At 42.6% G+C, this 21031-nt stretch overlaps 1 protein-coding gene across 5 annotated transcripts in view; it reads right to left on the bottom strand.

Moving 5' to 3' along the window:
• Positions 1–880: 880 nt before the first annotated feature.
• The window catches only part of LOC109508967 (unconventional myosin-XVIIIa-like), a 54915-nt gene continuing 34764 nt past the window's right edge, over positions 881–21031 (bottom strand). For 4 of the 5 annotated variants that reach the window (XM_019858908.1, XM_019858909.1, XM_019858910.1 and 1 more), the window contains 21 exons: positions 18847–18990; positions 18649–18738; positions 18100–18219; positions 17912–18026; positions 16336–16463; positions 16079–16233; positions 13937–14060; positions 13657–13857; positions 13439–13549; positions 12408–12512; positions 12055–12201; positions 11826–11939; positions 10969–11085; positions 10701–10784; positions 9471–9608; positions 8999–9184; positions 8779–8918; positions 8258–8302; positions 4882–5004; positions 2514–3924; positions 1176–1284 (listed from right to left, as the gene is read on the bottom strand). In XM_019858908.1, the coding sequence (XP_019714467.1) occupies positions 2529–3924; positions 4882–5004; positions 8258–8302; positions 8779–8918; positions 8999–9184; positions 9471–9608; positions 10701–10784; positions 10969–11085; positions 11826–11939; positions 12055–12201; positions 12408–12512; positions 13439–13549; positions 13657–13857; positions 13937–14060; positions 16079–16233; positions 16336–16463; positions 17912–18026; positions 18100–18219; positions 18649–18738; positions 18847–18990 (3783 nt within the window). In that variant the 3' untranslated portion in view covers positions 1176–1284; positions 2514–2528. Of the gene's footprint in view, positions 1285–2513; positions 3925–4881; positions 5005–8257; positions 8303–8778; positions 8919–8998; positions 9185–9470; positions 9609–10700; positions 10785–10968; positions 11086–11825; positions 11940–12054; positions 12202–12407; positions 12513–13438; positions 13550–13656; positions 13858–13936; positions 14061–16078; positions 16234–16335; positions 16464–17911; positions 18027–18099; positions 18220–18648; positions 18739–18846; positions 18991–21031 lie in introns of all 5 variants that reach the window. The other variant, XM_019858912.1, reaches the window with a different exon arrangement.

Genomic DNA, 21031 nt, shown 5'->3' with positions numbered 1-21031 from the left:
AATAAGAGTTATGACGGTGTGTTACGGCTTGCTTGCATGAAAACACGCGGCAAACGGGAAGTCGGTTTCTTTTTGCCAACTCTAAAATAGAGGATTATTACCCATTCTTAAATGTCCTTCACTAGAAAAGGAAAAAGCACCATCGTTGATGTTTCCAAGTAAAGTCATAGAATGGCAAGTATTTAATATCGAAGGACAGCGCAATTCAATGCAGCACAGCAATACTTGACAGGCAAAGAAGGCCAATGATTCGAGACAGCAATAAATCCACCATTGTACTATGGTGGTTGAATTTTGAATGTAAGTTTAACAATTATCTGACCTCGTTTGTGTATTATTTTTAATGTTAACATATTAGACAAATGCAACCATAATGCAATTACTGCAAAAATGTTACTACTCTGCGTGTTTAAATTTGCCAATAAAAATATAGTCACTGTAATAAGATGTAACCCCATTAATGTTAATGTTGGTCGTCTGTGAGAAAGGTGCTAATGCCTTACAGTGATGCATGCATTGTCCGTTTTGACCATTAAAACAATTAAATCGAGTTCCAGTATTGTGTATTTTATTTAAATCAAAAAAAGGAAGACACGGTTCATAAGGTACCCTGAGCTTTGCTGACACCTTTCAAAACTGCATCTAAAGATGGAATACTCGAAATTTGATTTAAAAAAAAAAAAAAAGGACAAGATGCCAAGGTGTTGATTGCTTTTCTGGTTAAGCTGTTGCTGCAAAACAAATAAGTTATTGGCCAACGTGTGTGGGTGGCGTGATTTGAGAAGTGCAATCTCTAAGGCTATTTTTTCATGTAATTTGGTTCTGTTGTCACACCAGAGCGGAAAATCTTACGTAAACACTATTGGAGAACAGAGGAATGCTTAAATTTGCCTGAAGAGCAGCCCTTTAAAATACAGAAGTGGCAAGAACCCCCCCACGAAAATAGCTCCGCTTCACTTAACTTTCTCAAGCATCACATCAAAGGTGAGCAGACATTAGCCTCGGAAGCAAACTCACTCACATTCACGAGGAAGAACAAATATGACAGAATCCCCGAAATTAAACTATCCCCCCAAATTGTTTTTCTCTGTAGGATTTGCTTCCCTCCTGTGTGTTTGGTTAAACATGAGAGCTCAAGGTGACCCGAGTTTGAGTTACGACGTGCTCTCGCCCAGCGTGCACTCGCCGTAGCACGGCCTCGGCAGCTGCCTGTCTGCGTTGAAGTCCACCTCGTCCTCGACGTCCGATTTGCCGTGGGTCACATGTCGCCTGGACACAGGAGGGCTGTAAAAGTCAACACATACACATTCAAATAAGAGTTATGACGGTGTGTTACGGCTTGCTTGCATGAAAACACGCGGCAAACGGGAAGTCGGTTTCTTTTTGCCAACTCTAAAATAGAGGATTATTACCCATTCTTAAATGTCCTTCACTAGAAAAGGAAAAAGCACCATAGTGTATGTTTCCAAGTAAAGTCATAGAATGGCAAGTATTTAATATCGAAGGACAGCGCAATTCAATGCAGCACAGCAATACTTGACAGGCAAAGAAGGCCAATGATTCGAGACAGCAATAAATCCACCATTATACTATGGTGGTTGAATTTTGAATGTAAGTTTAACAATTATCTGACCTCGTTTGTGTATTATTTTTAATGTTAACATATTAGACAAATGCAACCATAATGCAATTACTGCAAAAATGTTACTACTCTGCGTGTTTAAATTTGCCAATAAAAATATAGTCACTGTAATAAGATGTAACCCCATTAATGTTAATGTTGGTCGTCTGTGAGAAAGGTGCTAATGCCTTACAGTGATGCATGCATTGTCCGTTTTGACCATTAAAACAATTAAATCGAGTTCCAGTATTGTGTATTTTATTTAAATCAAAAAAAGGAAGACACGGTTCATAAGGTACCCTGAGCTTTGCTGACACCTTTCAAAACTGGATGGAATACTCGAAATTTGATTTAAAAAAAAAAAAAAGGACAAGATGCCAAGGTGTTGATTGCTTTTCTGGTTAAGCTGTTGCTGCAAAACAAATAAGTTATTGGCCAACGTGTGTGGGTGGCGTGATTTGAGAAGTGCAATCTCTAAGGCTATTTTTTCATGTAATTTGGTTCTGTTGTCACACCAGAGCGGAAAATCTTACGTAAACACTATTGGAGAAAAGAGGTGTTCTTTATCACAGTGGTACCAGACCAAAACAGATCCTTGTTTTCGTTTTCACATCCAAACCACACAGAATTTTTGTTTTTAAACCGACCTTTTGTTTTTTGGAGCGCCCCAGGGTTGGAATAATAGCCCTCGCACTTTAACAACAGAGTTCATTTTAACGGAACAAAGCTTGTGCAGTCACAAATCAAGTTAGTGCTTTAGAAGGAAATGATCCAATGAGATCACACATAAAATGCGGATCTGTGTGAGGACACAAACCAAACGACAGCGAAGAGCAAGTTAGTCTGTTAGACGTGTGATCCAGGATGAGTTTCTTGCCACACCAAGCATCACCTTCATTTGTTTCGATCAGTCACTGTCTGGCCTGTAGAGGTACTTCATCATCAAGTTATCCATCTTCTTCTGTTTCCTCTTGCTATCCTTCTTCCTGGATGTTCCACCATTCGCGTTTCCCTTTTCGTCGTCAGACGGCTGCTTCGGGCTCTTTTTAACACTGTTCGAGCTGCGGTATGAGACTGCCGAGTCCGACGAGGAGGATTCAGATGATTCCGACTCTGAGGACGAAGAGGAATCTTCTGACTGGCTTTCCTTCTTCTTGGCTCTCTTCTTGGACTTTTTGGCTTTCTTTCGCCTTGAGCTCTTCCTGCTGTGCCGATCGTCTGAAGAGGAGTCATCCGACTGAGTGATTTTGCTTTTTTTGTCTTTGCGACCATGGGAGTTGCTACTGAGGATGCTCGATGGCCGACTGCTGTAGTCCAGGGCCGAACTGGATGCAGAGCGAAGCAAGCTTGATTTACTGCACCCGAGGCCTTCATAATCTTCCGTCTTCCTTCCCTCCTTGCTTGCCAGTCCTTTCTTCTCCTCTGCTTCCTCATCGCTGGACTCGTCAAGCTTGCTACGCTTGAACTTAATGGGTTTGAAGCTGAGAACCTCATTGATAGCGGCCTCCAAGTCAGGGTCCAAATAGTTTCGGTGCGTGACAGGCTTGATGTCAGACGTATCTGGCGGATTGCCGTCTGAAGAGCGAGCTCGGGCCGGGGTGGAGAAGCTACGGGTGGTTGAGCGAGAACTGTATGGGGAAGTGCCTCCTTCAATAAACGCAAGACTTTGGCCATCGTCTTTGTCGTCGTCATCTATATGCACACCAAACTCACTGAGGCCGCAACTACGGGCGAGGGACAGGCGAGAATTGCTGCGCTTGTCGTCTTTCCAGGAGCTACTACGATGTAGCGATAGCGGGCTAGAGCGACTCACACTACTGATGGTGGACTTGGTGTCGTCCTCATCCAGTATCGCCCTCCTGGTGGATATCCTGCTGGGTGCCACAGAGGAGATAGTGGAATCCTTATCGAATTCAGGGCCGCTTTGCGAGGTCCAGCGTGACTCCAAACCCTTCCTGGCCCTGCTGGTGGCCTCCGAATAGGCCATGGAAATGACGGAGGCTTTGTCATCAAAGTCATCCTGTGCTTGGTTCTTCTTCCAGTCCTCCTGTAGATCGCCAGACTTGGATTTGGCTTTGCGAAGTGAGGTGTGGTCAGGGGTGTCGGGCTGTTCCTTTAGAGTGCTAAAGAGGGAGGTCTCATCGCCTGTCCCTCCGATGGAGTCTTTGAGGTTTGAGCGCTTGCGATAGCTCAAGGAGCTCATTACAGATATTGACCTGTTCTGCTCGATGTCTTTGCCATCTTGGCTTCCATCGCTCGTCTTAACCTCATTCACATCTTTGGCATCCGCATTTGCAGCATATCTACAGGGTAGCGAAATACACGAATAACCCGATAAAAGATGCATTTCTGTTGAGGCAAAGACATTAATACAATGAGCAACATATTGTTCCTGGAGTTGGTGTCATGATGCTAATCCGTAATGTCGGATGCAACTGATAATTTGTCACGTTCTTTTTGCCCTTTGGAGGTTGATGGCGAGGGAGCGCCCTCTCTCCCTCCAGCTATTGCTGTTTGTGTACACGACGGTATTGTGGACAGTGCGGGAGTCAACAAGTGAGAAGATCTATGGAAGCAGAGGCATCATTTAGCAGACGCGCCAACTGGCCACAGGCCACTTCAATAAATTTGACAGCAGCCACTTCGCCATTCCGCCTGCTGTCATTAGACAGATTACTGGAAAGGAAAGCAATGACACCTAATCGCATAAATCACCCTCTCCCTTTGTTGCCTCTGGTAATGTTGGGCCTTTAAAGACTCTAGTTAGTTATTTTTTCAATGAATGTTTTTTTTTTGTCATAAATGGTTTGTCTGGATGTCAACAAATTATCCAACAAGCAGGACTGCAAAGAATCTATCCATGGCATGAAAGGCTTTCACATTTTAACACATAATAAAACACTAACTAGTAGGACAGATACAGGTTGAAGGATGATGTTAAATGTAGGGCCAAGGAAGAACTGTAGAATGTTTACATCATGTAACAGCTCGTCTCACAAAACGATGGACAAACAAATACCATTTTTCTTCAACAGTTTGGATGTTTGCGACAGTGTGTGTGAAAAAAGTCCAATTTGGTCATGACAGCATTCCTAAAATAAAGACATGCGCAGAGTACTACACATTATATAGAGCATGACAGAGTTTCTTCAGTAACCAAACGTACTGCTGGATATAGGCCCTGATCACTGCTCGATCACAGGGATCCGTGTGGTTATCTGTGATGAGGTAAGAGGATCAGAGAAGGAAGAAGCACTAACCTGGCGCTCCTTAGACTTCCCTCGTCCGACTGGGGCTTGGAGGAGGCTTTGTTCTTGGAGAGCCAAGACTTAACCTCATCCACACGGTCCTCTACCTCAGAATCTGTGTCTGTCTCTTGCCCACTGCGGGTACAAAGAGGCATGTTATTGAGAAACATCGGATGATAAAACTAAAACAAACCAAAAAAAAAAAAAAAACAAGGCATCTATTCTAACAAGTCATATTCCCTATCATCACTTGATGTACAAATGACTCCATTTGAGAAATCAGTCAACTAGATTTCTCCCGTAATCTGTTTCGCGTCAAAATGTGAAAAATCTCGATGGGTTGGAATCATTTCCACAAGTAAAAGATAAAATGACTTGTTGAATGAATATTTATGCAGTGGAAATGCCATAAATGACATAATGGTGTGAAATGAATGGCCACTTTGTATTAGGAGGTTTGGGTGATGCATTGCAGTGCCGACAGAAGAAGCATAAATCTCATGCCATTGCTCAACATACTCCAGTTAAAGCACATGTATTATCCAGTCAGAATGCAGATCAAGCCCTTGGTGGGATAATTAACTTGTTTGGCTGCTGGCTTCTCTCGCATCTGTGTGGCATGTCACCAATTCTGGTGCTTGTAATGGAGCAGAGCCATGAGCACCAAAAGCCCCTACACTTGACATAACAATCAATACAGAGACTTGTTGATCCGAGTTGCGGGGGGGGAGGGGCGGGGCTAGATTCCACCTGCTCAGAAAACCTTCCTTATAAACTCCTTTAAATGCAATGTTGAGTTTTCAGAGTGTGACCCACACTGTGTGCAACTCAAGGAGTTGAACTTTTCTAGCAGGAACGCCTGAGGACTGAAAAACATTTTTCAAAAGTGAAACTTCCTGCAGTCATTAGAAGTGATGGAGGCAGCGTGTAATAAAAAATAAAAAAAATAAAAAATAGTTGATCTCTGCTCCCGTTGCAAAACGTAAAAAGTATTGCACTGTATTTATTGGACAGCGAGAAGACTATTCAGATTACTTAGTGACTTGAAATGCTGTACGGCCTGCAAAGCGGGCACTACGCTATAAATCAAAATGAACAGCCAGACGCAAGAACAACTTGAAATAAATATCTCTTCCTAAATCCATACCGAACAGGAAGTTGAAATCTACCATCCCAATAACTGTGTTTCCATAACATAATACGTATTATTTGCGTCTCCAACTGCGTATAAGAATAAAAATAAAAAATAAATAAATACTGGACACAAATTGAAACTAGAGTGCTGATGTGAAGCATTTCCACATTTCATTCCCATTATAACAATGAAATAACAAAATAATCAATAAAAGTGACAAGATGATCCATCTTGCCATTTTTGCTGATCATGACGAGAAAACATTTTTCATGACGGTGCAAGATGATAGCCATGCTGGGAAGCTTTATCAGGTGTCCTTATATCCATCGAGAAAAAAATCCGACACCGGTGTCACACTACCCCTGTCGCAAATTCAGCCCTTTTCCCTTTCAGAACAAAATGTTCCGTCTCTATTTTGAGGGAAGGTCTGTGCTAAATAGCCATTTTCTTACACCAGAGAAGTGAGGAAGCTTAATTTTGCGTTAAAATCCATTTGTGACGACGGCTCCCTTTCTTTACTCTCTTCTCCATCTAGTGAAGTGAAACAAGTGAAGGCCAACCAAAGAAAGAAGACAACTAATCATGCAATTGCATTTGATAATGCAATGTCCTGCATCCAAAGAAACTTCCTCTCTCACCTCCCACAATAAAACACAAACCAATGTGAAATAAAAGGTGGCTTGCAATTGAGTGTTGTGCAAATGGTGTCAGAACCAATTTGTCATTGGCCCTACACTCCTTGCTAACCGCTCCTGAGGCCTACAGATACAAACAAGCCCCAAGAATTTGGAAGTGAACGTTAATGGCTTCTGACAATCAGCCTCGGCTGGTTGTAAATCTTTGTCACAAATACTCAAACTCAGCCTCAAATCACATACGGCTGTATGTCTCGGTGTTATCGCTTCGGTACCATACTTTGTTAATTACGAGACATATCGACAGGCGCATTGCGTTGTATAGTGTGTCTTACATTCCGTACTGTTTATTCGCCTTGCCGGCACCGTGACTACCATATTGATGCTTCATTTAGATTGACATTAACAGCCTGTGTGTTATTGTGATAGCTGTCAGTGGTCTATAAATGCAGCAAGAGCTCTCGGCCTCTCCTGTTAATCTCATTTAGGTTGTGGTGCATTTATACTCTAGTGTACCATAATATACTGAAAATCCGTCCATTTTCGTATCCGCTTATCCTCACAAGGGTCGCGGGTGTGCCGGAGCCTATCCCGGCTGTCATCGGGCAGTAGGAGGGTTACACTCTGAACTGGTTGCCAGCCAATCACAGGGCACATATAAACAAACGACTATCCGCGCTCACACTCACACCTAGGGACAATTTGAAGTGTGCAATCAGCACGACATGCATGGTTTTGAAATGTGGGAGGAAACCGGAGTACCCGAAGAAAACCCACACAAGCACGGGGAGAACATGTAAACTCCAAACAGGAAGGCTGAAGCCGGAATTGAACCCTACGCTTCTGCACTGTGAGGCGGACATGCGAAACGGTCGTCTACCGTACCGCCACTGAAAATAAAAAATGGTAAATTGCATTTGGATAATCCACATCCCAACCACATTATAAATGTGAAGGCTTTACAACTGAGCAATTGATATTTGCCTGATGTAAAAAGGAATATGCTCTGACAAATAGATGGTGATTTTTTTAAGGCAAAGCATTGGTTCCACCATATATAATCAGAAAGGAACCGGGTCTATGTTAGTCTTACGAAACATTTAATTTTAATGATGAGAAATTTGCAAGCAGGAAAGGATCATGGATCTGATCGATAAACAAACAGCATGCATGTGGAAAACAACAAAAACAAAAAACAGCTGGTTTGGAGGGGAAAGCTTTTCAGAGAGAGAGAGAGAGAGAGAGAGAGAGAGAAATTCCAGCTGTTAACAATGCAGTATTACATACAACCTGCTGCAGTTTTCAGTGTCGGGTCTTAATTTTATTTTTTTTCTCCACAGCTTGTGGAATAAATAATGATGCCAATATATGTTTGAGTTGTTGTTCTCCTAAATGCTTTGTAAACATCTATGCAGTATAATAAATATATAATTTTACTTTAATTTGTAAGAGGTGCAAAAATGTGCAGAACGATTACGCCGGATTTATGTATTATGTTCATGTAGGTATTTTTCACTCCAAGACGAAAAAAAAATACTGCATTGTTTTCTCCCCCCCAAAGAAAAGGTGTAAAAACAAGCACTACGACAAACACAAAGAATGATTTTCCCACTCTCACGTTTTGTTCTTTCTTTTCTGATACTTCGTCACCATGTCTTGCAAACTGCAGGGAGAGTGTGGATGACACCAAAACAGGAACAAGAAAACAGAGAAAAGAATAGGTGAGAGATCTGCTCATGGCATTACAGTGTTAACATTATTCTACATTCACACAGGATTATTATCCACTGTAAATCTGTTCCTGGCCTTTCTTATGAAAGAGTTCACACGTTTTTATTACTATATCTTTCTGTCTTATGAAGCTCTGTATTAGTTCATCACTCACACCTGTACGAAAGATCGGCAGCATACAACGGCATTAAACCAGGTCAGCCAGATAAGAGTGACGCATGACCCAGAATTACAAACTAGGTTTATTCACTGTTGGAGACAAAGAAAAGCAAGTTATGATTGACAGACTGAAAAAAAAAATCTTTCTGCGCTCATTAGGAATCATTTCATTCAACACAATGTTAGGCTACAATGCTCTGAATCCACTCTGAATATCCCACGGCCCAAACACATTTAGTATTTTTGTACCTGTTGATTAAGTCATCATTGTCATCACTCTCCATTTCGTCCTCGATGGCGGCCTGCAGGTCCCCTATCCTCTTAAAGGCCAGTTTGAGATCCACTTGTAAGCTCTGATTTGCTGCCTCTAAGCTCTCAATGTCCATTTCCTGGTGAATGGATCGTAAAGAAGTCCTTTCCTCTTCGGTTCAGAGTGCAATCATTTTATCTCATAACGGCCGGCACCTACCGATTCGTGTTTCTTTCGGCTCGCCTCAGCCTCCTTCTTGGACACGTCAGCCATTTCTTCTTTCATGTCCCTTATTTGTCTCTGCAGGCGTTTGTTCTGCTCCTTCTCCCTGTTCTCTGCAGCAATGTGTTGGTTTCGTTCCTCTGACATCTTCTCAAGATTCTCCTTTAGTCGACCCACCAGGATCTAAGGGGGAAGTGGGAGATTCGGTTGGGTCGAGCTGTCGGTTAAGTAGAGTCGCAGTTAAGCAAACCGGCGATAAAAGCCGAGCAGTGACGATCAAAACTGAACGTTATATTATCCTTGATACGGCTCATGCGCTGGATCGCGTTGGATTTTGCGGATGCGCCTAATGTCACGAGTGCTCTTGATGTCTCCCTCTTGATACATACAAAATGAAAATGTCAGGTCGGATTTGTATATTCTCTGAAGGATGTTCTTTTACATTGAAGAGACACTAGGATTGTCTGACCTCCAAACGTTTGATCTGCGTCCTCTCATACTCCAATTTGGTTTCCAGCTCACGGATCTTGGCCTCTTGACGGCTCACAAGAGACTTTTCCACCATGGATTGTTCCTGAAACTCCAGCTGACTCTGCAGCGAGTGAAGCTGTGCGAAGGACACAAAGACACACACTTTTATAACTGCAACCGCCACCCCCCACGTGCACACACACTCAGTCAAATACACAAAACACTCTCAATGCTAATTCTTGATCTTGGCTTTGCTGTTTCAAATGAGGGCTGGAGAATTCTCAAATATTGTGTATGTACATTGAATTTATGTTACCCTCGAATTAAATGTGTGCGTAATGAGTTGGAGATAAACCCAATCTACTGCAAGTGGTGCTAGAAGAGCTTGGAGTTAAGTCGAACACAAAAGTCACGATAATGAAGTCAATGCCGAGAGTCTAAATGCGAAATCTAAAGCTTTAGCAGAATACTGAACAGTCAAACACAAAGGACAAAATCTAGAGCTTTTGCACAATAGTCGAGCTACTTTCTTCCTCAGCCTGAACGTTTAACAGTGATGACACAAATGACGCACTGAAGCAACGGTATGCAGGACGATGAGATGAAATTTCTCAAATTTAGTTTAAAGTTTGAAAACTGATCGGAGGCACAATTATGATTCTACTAAAAGTCTTTAACATTAATGCACGTCAACTCTGAGCCTGGATATTTACATGACAGACTGCACAGTCATCGAATCAGCCAGCCCAGAATAGAAAGGCCCACATTCAATCATGTGGTTGCTTCATATCTGCAAAATCAAACCATTCAATCACAAACCGTAGCCACATTCAGCCCCGAAATGGACAGGAGTGCTTTTTGTAACACTATTTCAGAACGAAGGGCGGGAAAACACAATAAATATAATCCAGACTGACCATCCTAATAGCAGGAGCTATGCTGTGGTTACACTGCAGAGTTCGGCAGTGGAGTATTGACTGGGTGGTGAGGACACAGCAGGTCAGCTGCTCTATGTATTCCAATCTCTAATTTAGCAGCAGCATCAAGCCGCTCAAGTTCTGAATCGAGGCATTTGATAAGAATAATTTAATTGTATTCATTTGTAGAGGTCATCCACTACTGCTGCAATTTGGCTTTGATTTCCAACAATGTGCGCCTGATTAAAAACGACCCTTGTACCTCACTTTAAATAATCTAATAAGAAGGCAGTCAGGTGTATGCACCGTACCTTTTCTTGAATCTCCTGCTTCTCCTTCGTGGCCTCCTCCAGCTGCGCCTGCAGGTCACTGATCTGCCCTAAATCTCTGGCAGACTAACAAACACACACAGATGCAATAGAAATGATGCCATCGTTTATGATGCTGATTTATAGAATACAGATATGATACGAATAAAATCGTGTTGTATAACTTGATTTCAAAAGCACACGCATGAAGAGATCCGGATTGAAAGCGCCATTGATGAATTTTAAGCGGGCTGACGTATGGCTTGGTTACCTGGGCGACCGCAGCCTTGTGTTTCTTCATCAGTTCATTCATGTCCTCCTGGTCTTCCTCTGTGCGCGACTGCATGTCGTTCTTCTCTCTCTGAAGGCGGCTCACCTGCTCCTCCAACTGATCCGCCATAAAAGGAAGGACGGGAGAAGAAATGGGATGTATTGGTGGGCTACAATAAATGGTCATTAGTGAATGTGGAAGTACTACTGGCAGGACGATGAGACCAATTGAAGATAATCAATGAGCTCATTTAGGTTGGCAAACGTGCAGGCAGAGCAGATTGCTGCCAACGTCCAAGAGTTCATCCTCTAGGGTGGTTCCAGCCCTCCAAATGCTTTCTTTAATGTGAGACATTTCCGAAGACGTGCCCTTGACATATACACAGCAATTAACGAGCACCCCCCAGACACACAAAAGCCTCTGTCAACAAGTTTGAAATGCAGCCAGCACCATTATGTGACAGCTATTAGTGAGCAGATTGTAAGAAAAAAAAAGGGCATTTTCTACTCATTAGTACAAATTGTAGAAATCAGACATATGCCAAAGGGCATGCATCTAAATTGTGATTATGCACATATAATGGTGGAGGCTCAACTGCAAACAAAGAGGTCAAGTGCTCCCATTCGCATTTGACTTTTAGATTGAGAAAGGTCAGACGGACATGAATTGAAAAAGTCAATCGTTGCATTCTTACGAAGAAAAAAAAAACTAATAATACACTCCGCAAGAACAGTACATGATTGCACGCAATCTCCATTGCGATGACGTTTGGTAGAAAAGTCATCTTAGAAGAGTAATTAAAATACAATTAATAAAGTGGAGTTACGTCACACGCTCAGATTGCGTGGCTAACTCACCGACAGTTTGGCTTTCACCACGTCCTCCATTTGGATATGCAAGTCCTCTATCTCTAACTCCATGCTCTTTCGGGCCTTCACTGCAGCCGCACAAGTGAACTCAGACTCCTCCAACTGTGAGAAGGAGAAGGTGTGTGACAAACGTGAGAAAGGTCACAGATCTCCTTAGACTTTGCAGAGGATTTTTCTACCAATGTATGACCTTGTCCAAGTGTTACGAGTGGCATACTTGATTTCTGAACTGGGCGATCTCCCTCTTGCTTGGGGCATTACTCTTCAGGTGGTCCAGCATAATCTGAGCATCGGCCAGCAGGACTTTGGTTCTCTTCAGGTCTTTCCTCAGCCTCTTCTCGCTCTCCACGTCCCTGTGGCTCACCTGAATGACAAATCATTCCTGTCCAGCCAGTGTGGATAAACATGCTCTCCTTTTATCACAACTCTCAGCACCTGACGAAATTCAGCAGTAAATTAAAGCGCACAATAGCAAACCACCTCCACCCCCACGCACACACACACACACACACACACACACACACACACAGGTCTGTGTTGACAGGATGAAGATGAGACAAATGGGGCTACCTGGTCCTGCGCGCTCAGCAGTTTGGACTCCAGCTCACGTCTCTCGCGCAACACTTTCTGCTTATCGTCGTATTCTTCCTCCAGCTGCACCTCCATCTGTTTCAACTGAGAGACGCGCGGACGGACCATCACAAACAAAATAGACAAAATCACACACTCAACCGTCTTTTTGATTGTGTCGTATTTCGAAGTTGCAAATAAATGTTTGGTTGCACCGACAATGTATAGAGAGCCATATCGTGACATGGCGCCCTTTTGCCAAACGTTACATTTGGGTTTTTGGATTTTTGTGGTAAAGTGAATTAAAATCACAAGGTTTTCTTTTCTTTCTTTTTTTTTGACATTTATATGTACAAGTAACCTATATGTTACAAAAGCATTAAATGTCATTAGATTATGACAGTGTGCCTCATGAAGAAGCCGGAGTGTTCAGACACTGTCATGCAATATTTGGATATAAGAGAGTATACTGTCGATCTAGCCCACAGGTCCCCAACCACCGACACATTTGTGGAACATCTGATACCAGGCTGCATAGACAGACTGAATAAAATCTATATTTTATTGATCAGTGTCTGAAGGAAGTTTTATTTGAAAATCAGGTGCATTCCCCTGCGCCTCTGTACACATGTCAAAACGTTCGTCTCAGTCACATCAGCCGATAGTAGAAAAGGAGGCCTATAGTTTAAAAAAAAAAAAATGAATGTATTTGGAGAGATTCTTCAGAAAGAGCAAAATACTCAGCCATAAAATGACAACTTCTTAAAAAAAACTTTTACACCACAATAACAGCAGTCCTTCCGAAATTACGAGTTCACTGCCACAGGTGATTCTTCCGAACAAAGTCTATTCCGTGTAATATTTTGTGGGGCTCATAAATGTGGCATTGAAGCCCACAAAACTGCCAAAAAATTCAGTTCATACTTTCCACCATTTAATCTTTGTGAAGTGGGATCAAAAGGGTAGACAAGACATAGACTAAGTAACACACTTAAGGTGTCATTGCATCCCCCTGAAAGGGAGCTAGCTACCTTCTTACTGCAGGACCGCCTGATCTCATCCACCTCCTCATCTTTGCTCTCAATGTCTTTTGAGTGGCTCTGTCGCTGCCTTTCCATCTCCATCTCCAGTCGTAGCTTAGCCTTGCGTTCAGGAGAAGAGGACAAATACAGAATAAACCACCGAGCAAAAAAGGTTAAAAAAAAAATGTTGACTATGGTCAGTTACAAGGATGTGCAATCTTATATACCTGCTCCAGCATCTGGATGGTTCCGGCTTGCTCATCCAGTTCCTCCTCCTGATCTTTCACCTTCGCCTCAAGATCACGAAGCTGCTTCTTGACCTTGGCCAGTGATGCTTCATCCTTGGACTCCTGTGAAGAGAGATCCTGCAATTCGGCCTCCAGCTGCTGCACCTTCATGTTGGCAGTGCACAAGTCAGCATCCTTTTCCTGTGGTCCAAGGAGAGTCCAGTGTGACATACAAAAAGAAAGGACAGACAGTGCGGAGAATATCCTCCACGGTACAAACCTGAAGCTGCTGGTGGATGTTGAATATCTCTGCCGCCAATGTGTCTTTCTCTCGAGCCAGCTTCTCCCTCAGACTCCTTTCTCTTTGTACTTCAGCCTGGGCCTGGTTCTGCTCAAGATCAAATCTGACATACGCACACAGAGGAAATTATCGCAAATATCAAGACCTTACAGAAACATTGACTAGAGCAGTAAAATTATAGGAGAGATGATGTGGAAAAACTATCTACCTGCATCACATTAGTAAACAACAATTCCCCACAATATCAGGCAAAGAACTTCATACTTCTAACAATTCAGCCCCCTAACTGTTCTCCACTTCCATTAGCCTGATGTTTTGGTACCCAGTTGTGCTAATGTGCACCATGTTTTTCTTCAGTTGTTGAGGCAAGAAACACTTATGGTTAGTGAACGAGAAAGCCAAGTGTTTCATGTTGTCAGCTCGCCTCGCTGTAATTTTTCCCCCGGTGAAGCACAACTGAAAATAATTTCACCCACAGAGCATCTTCAATTAGCCGCAGGGGATGACTTCTCGAGTGCTTGAAGTCGGACTCATTTTCTGAGCTAATGCAATTCTGCAGATTCCAGAGCAATTTAGCCACAATTCAAATGAAGGTGGATTGGGGGCGGGGTCTGCATCCTGATATGCAAGGACACAAGAGCATGCATGGTGAGGTGGTGTGCATTTTTGAAACACTATACCGGACACAAAATTGGTCCTAAAGGTGTGAGTGTGTCTCCGGTGTGTCTGTATTTGTCCACAATGGGTTTGACTGGTGATCAGTCCAGAGTGTACCCTGACCTCTTGCCCAGCATCATGATTTCGCAACAACGGCAATTGGAGAAATAGTTATAAGTCATGCTTGTTTCCAAGAAGCTATACAGTAAAGCTCAGATTGCTAAAAAACATTTTGGAATTGTTTTCACGTCGGGGTGTATGCGGGGTAGCAATTGCTGCGTCAGCACCAAGACGTTAAAAAGGATGACATTACATCAGCATGACTCAGTGTAATGCGTCAATGAATCAAACAAAGGACAACGATGAAGGACACACTGTGTTCCTTCTTTATGGCATTTGGAATTTGCTTATGAAAAGGCACTTTTTGTGCTCATAGATCAGGATAAAGGTTTGTCCTAGTGGAGGCCTGCATTGATGTAGCTCGACTTCCAATTTGACCACAGACTCGTTGCGACTGAATCAACAGTGCCAATATTGGTTGTCGCCATGTACCGTATTTTCCGAAGTATAAGTCGCAGTTTTTTTCATAGTTTGGCCGGGGGTGCGACTTATACTCTGGGGCAAATTATGTGTGAAATGGTTAACACATTGTACACATCACGTTATTTTCACATTAAACCACAAGAGGGTGCTCTCGGCCTGTGTTGATACTTTCCACGTTGGCGGTAACTGAGAAAAATAACTGACGATGACTCTGACGTAAGCGATGTAGAAGAGGAAGCGCTGCATCTTCTACTTCTGGAGTTGGCGGAGTTGTTCAAAAGTGACACCGAGCATGAAGATTTCATTGGATTTCGTGATTTGGAGTGACGCTGATGGTTTGGTAAATTTGTTAGCATGTTCATTGTGCGATAGTTGTCTAAATAACTCTTAATATGTTACGTGAACATACCAGGCACATTCACAGTTCGTTGTTTAAGCGTCATGTAACGTAAGCATATCGTACACTTATTCAGCCTGTTGTTCTCTAGTTTTATTTTTATTTTAAATTGCCTTTCAAGATGACATGTATGTTTTTGGTGTTGGATTTTATCAAATAAATTTCCCCCAAAAATGCGACTTGTACTCAAGTGTGACTTATATATGTTTTTTCCATCTTAACTATGCATTTTTTGCCTGGTGCGATTTATAATCCGGAGCGACGTTTAATCCGAAAAAGACGGTACTGCAAAGAACCACTTGTTGTACATGACATTAAAATGGTCCTTTTCCCGAGCATTGTCCAATGATTGAACTACATCAGCACCTTGAACAGGAGAATGGCATGTCACTGTACAAATAACACGGTACAGGACAATTTTTTTTTTTTTCTGAGAATAGATGACTGAGCAGAGTCATCAGTATGGACAATGTGCGTCTAGAATGTAATGACTGACAGACAGAAAGCATGGGGTTAAAACTGACTTCCTCTGCTTCTTTTCCAAGTCATGGTTGCGGCTCTGGAGTCCCTCCAGATGACGTTGGGTATCTTGCAGCTCAGCCGTCATCTTCTGGCACTTCTTCTTCAGCTGCTGCACAGAGTGCTGCACGTCCTCATTGTCGGTCTTCAAATCGGCCAGCTGTAGCAGCCACGTTATCGTTTTATTTAAACATACAAAGCCGAGGCGATCAAATATTAAATATAGCCTTTCTAAATGATTGACTATGACAAAGTGTCTTGCCCTTCTCTCAAGATGTCTTTTGCTCTGCTGCTCCGTTTCCAGCTTGTCATCAAACTCTTGCTGGAGTTTCTTTTGGGTGAATTCCATTTCCCGAATGGCTCTGTTGTATTTTATGCGCCACTCACCCCCTGAAGAAGAAAATGCGAAGAAATCATGTGTTGACATTTAGCCAGCTCCTGCTTTTAATGCAGGCCATGTGGTATACAAAGACGAAGGGGCTCAACAGCTCAATGATGAGCGATGCTGTGGATTATGTGGTACATTGTACAGGCTACGCTGTTTTATTACATTTGAGGGACCGAAATAAAATAACCTCATCTGAAATAAAACCGTTTTTCATCAAATCCTGGCCTGACGGGGTCAAAATATTTGACAGGAGGACTACAAAGCAGCACTCACATTCGACTCTAGTCTCGGATAAACCTGAGCTCCAAAAGCCCGAGCACACAACAATAGCGGTTAGAGCAGACGTGACTAAGTGGCTCTTCCAATGCCTTTTTGCCGACCCTAATTCTGGAGCTGTCGGGGGCTATCAGAACTTTGACAGTGTCCAGGCAGCCATTCAGTTTTAAGCTCATTCCCGAGCCTTATCATTTTTTTTTTTTTAAGGCTGTCCATGTCTCCTTCACATGGCAACACCGGCTCCTCCATCAACGCTGCTCATTAGCATATATATAGCATAATGACAACTTGCAAGGCCACCGGCTCAGATCTCAACGATTATTTTCTCATTCATCCAAGAATTTTGATATGCTTTGTAATGGCTTGTCTGCGGAGGTTGGTTTGAGGGGATGTGTGAGCACAAGGAGGCAATAACGACTGCCTCGTGGACAATGCTCTCTCAGTGGGAGCGCACTTTGTCAGTAGGTGATGACCAATCAGCGACCGGCATTACTTGTATGCCTGGGAGAGAACATTTTAATCCCCTGGTGTGAAATACCCAACTTGGAGACTTAATACTTTATAGCATTATGCAATATGTCTAACTGTCACGTAGCCTACTGAAACAGGCGACTGAAGCCACTGAATCCCGCAGCGACAATTAGAATGCGATTTTTCAAGCCGTCCACACATAATACATTAACCGGATGCTGAATTAGGTACACCTAAACGACCTTTTAGACATTTGTAGGTGGTGAATATGTATAAAGATGGACAGTTTGGTGCTGATCTAAAACACGACTGGCAGAGGTCTGTGCTCTACTGAGTGTATTGTATGTGTTAATTCTTGAGGTAGTCGTTTGCACTGGGGTAGAACTACTCTCAATGATACTGAGGTTTCTTCTAATTAACTAAAACGGGTCAAACCTTGGAAACAGCGTATAGATGACTTCGTTTTACATACTTATCCTGGGTCTTTGGCCACAAAATTGAGTCTGAATTAGAAAATAAAATAAACGGCAATGTCTCAGCAGAAAGATGAAGGGTCTCAGGAAGAGACTCTTGGATTGGACCTGAAGGTGTACTGAATGTGGCAAGTAAGTGTCGTCTTAGATTGCCAAAGTCGACTATGAATGACGAACATGCAGAGAGGCAACTGGACTAAGCTCCCTCGGTTTTAACCACGTCAACGTACCAGCATCATCATCGTCCTCCAGCTCCCCGTTGAGCTCTGAAGTTTTCATGAGCCGAGCTTCCATCACCTCCATCTCCTGTGCTTCCATTTGTTTCTTGGTGGCTTCAAACTTTGCCTGAATCAGACGTTTTTTTTCTTGATTTTACAGTTTTGAGAACAATATTTTTAATGTCATTGTGCGTAGTTGCCTGCAGGTCCTTCATGTCCTTCTCTAGCCGCAGTCTCTCAGCCGTCTCGTTCTCCAGCAGCTGGGAGGCTGACTCACTAGTGCTTCTCTCATCAGCGAGTTCTGCCAACAAATCTGCAATCTGTCCACATATGACAGTAACAAGTTACTCACTTACAGTGACCCTTCGCAATATCACAGCTCATTTTTCGCTCCCCGGCGATATGGTGGCATTTTAAAATTACCGTATTTACCCCACTGTAAGGCACACCTAAAAGCATTCAATTTTCTCAAAAGCCGACAGTGTGCCTTCTAATCCACTGCACCTTATACCTTATACGCGCCTTATAATGCGAAGTGCCCTCAATATGAAGACAGTTTTAAAATTGAAGCCTTATAGTGCGGAAAATACGGGATATATATATATTTTTTCATGTTTTAAATGGTGTCTCTATCACAGATTTTGACCTAACGTTGGTGGGTCTGGAATGTATCCCCCGCAATATACGGCGGTTCACCGTGACTCTATAATACAACATCACCAATCTTGACAACCCTCCTCAGAACCCACTTTGCTCTCCAGTCGATCTGTGTTCAGTCTCAGCTCGTTGCGCTCTTTCTCCACCTTCTCCAGCTTGGACTTGTGCATCTGGATTTCCTCCTAAAGCGCAGAGCAACTATTATATGGAACGTTATGTATTAAACAAATAGAAGAGAAAACATGCAATCATATTGTGCGCATAAGTGCAGTGGATTGAAGTTCGCTTACATCTTTGCTCCGCATCTGGTCCTCAGTGAGCTGCACCTTAATGAGTGGCTGCACAGTAGTGAAGAGTTTCCACCATGGCCAGTCCTTGACACCTCGGTTTTTCTGAATGTTCTTCTGGATGCAACGAATTGCTAGATCCTGAATCTGTTGGCATTACAGGAAGTCCACCGGGAAACATGTCAATGTTCAATGAGAGTATTATTGAATATATGCAATGCTTGACAACTGTATAGTTGCATTGCCCTGTAAGTTTGTTTTGTATTTGTGTCTGTTGGGGAAAAATAAACTGTACGAAATGATTGGTGTATCAACATCATATCATCCCAGAAGTCTCTGGTTTTTGTTGCGGGTCATGTTTTACTTCAAAGGGTCGTCATAACTGTAAAAATCATATTTTATCACCTTATCATATTGTTACAAACTATATATGCGCAATTGGCCTTGCACTATGTAGGGTGAATAATATTGACAAAATATGAATTACCGTAATATTAACCAATACGTAGTAGCTTGTTTTGAGAAAATGTCGGGACCAGGCCCATCAAAACATGACTAGTAGATGAAGGAAAAAGAGCATGTACTGATTTTACCTTCTCCAGAACCGCCTCAATATATCTAGCATGCTATCATATAATAATATTATAATCCAGTGACTATAAACCGAAACGTGAATGGTTGGAAATCGCAAGAATAGTAGAACGCAAACTTTGAGTGGACCTGTGCCAAATTATACGAATTGCTCTCATTTTACGGCAACTACACACGCCATAAAAACAAACAAAAAAAAAAATTCGGAAAAATATCCAGCATGTATTATCCAAAAAGAAGTTGAACATATTGAAGGGATGCGCGCAAATCACTTGCCTATTGAGCTGAAAACTATTGAACTGCCTCGACCTCCTCCTGCTGCCTTAATGCAAATAACCACTACATGAAAAACATTTCCTGAATCACGTGGTGTTTTATTGCTGCTGTATGGGGGAAGCAGCTATCCAAGAGCTTTGCCAGCCTCCTACTGAGAATTTCATCCAAGTGTGTTCCAAGGCTGGAAGCTAATTTCTGATTAATTAAATCAAACACGTTGGCAGCTCATTCTAAGTATTACACGATTTCCATGCTGCTTATGCATGAGGCTCTTTCGCGGCGGCAGATTACGGAGCAAACCCAATTAGAGCAACACAATTCTCAGCATCAGGTACATAGCGCCCTCAAGGTATTCCCTATGACCAATTAGGATTCGTCACACTAAGAACACCTCGCAAGGAGGAAAATGCAGCCAATTCGTGACACGCCTCACTCGTCTGATCGAGTCAGAAATGATTGGAAAACAAACAAATAATTGTACTACATGAGCACCGTGTATAAACATTTTAGCGTCCGTGTTACATGAAGACAATGTGACAACCGTGAAGGCAAATTACACGACAACCGCAGCAGAGCTAAAGACGGGTTTTGGGCTTTGTGCGCATACAGCCATGTTTGTATGCGTATCAAACACCTCAGCGCTGCGACTGCTGACACCTTAATCTCATTAGTGAGATTAGTATATTCACGTTTGAAAGGATTATCTCCACACGCCGATGTTGGACAAGAGGGCCTGGTTTGCAATCTCTGTTGTAGTTTTTGAAACGTGTTTGATGAGGCCGAGGTCAGCGTTCTCAAGTTCTCGTCCAAGCAAAGCCTTTATTGGATCTTGCTTTGTGCATCGTGGCGGCAGTCATGCTGGAGCAGAGAAGGGCCTCCACGAAAACAAAGTTAGAAGCATAACATTGTCCGCAATGTCTTGATAAAATTGACGGCGAAGCATTAGGGAGACCAAAAAAAAAAAAAAGCCTAATTGATTGTAGACAGGTGTCGTCTATAGTGTATATCTCATGACTTTCAAAATCAATCGAGACAAAGTCATAATTATTCCTGCAAGGAAACGTGGATTTATTTCACCGCGTCTCTCTCAGCAACCTTGCGTTAAATGACAGGCAAACTCAATGTGGTTCTTGATTGGACAAAGACTAATCATTCCTTAGCCTTCCAAAGTAAACTGTGAATTGTAATCAATTGGTTGTTGACTAGTTAAAGACCTTTAAACTAAGCGTCCCTAAATATCCCAATCAGGACGTCAAGTACTTGCATTGACAAAGAAAGTAGTACTGCAATAACATTCAACAAGTGACCTTTCACTACAATC

Source organism: Hippocampus comes, unplaced genomic scaffold (genome assembly GCF_001891065.2).
Source record: "Hippocampus comes isolate QL1 unplaced genomic scaffold, H_comes_QL1_v1.1 scaffold230, whole genome shotgun sequence".
Taxonomy (NCBI): Eukaryota; Metazoa; Chordata; class Actinopteri; order Syngnathiformes; family Syngnathidae; genus Hippocampus; species Hippocampus comes.
The sequence above is the reverse complement of the archived record's forward strand: the minus strand, read 5'-3'. Positions and strand labels throughout refer to the sequence as shown.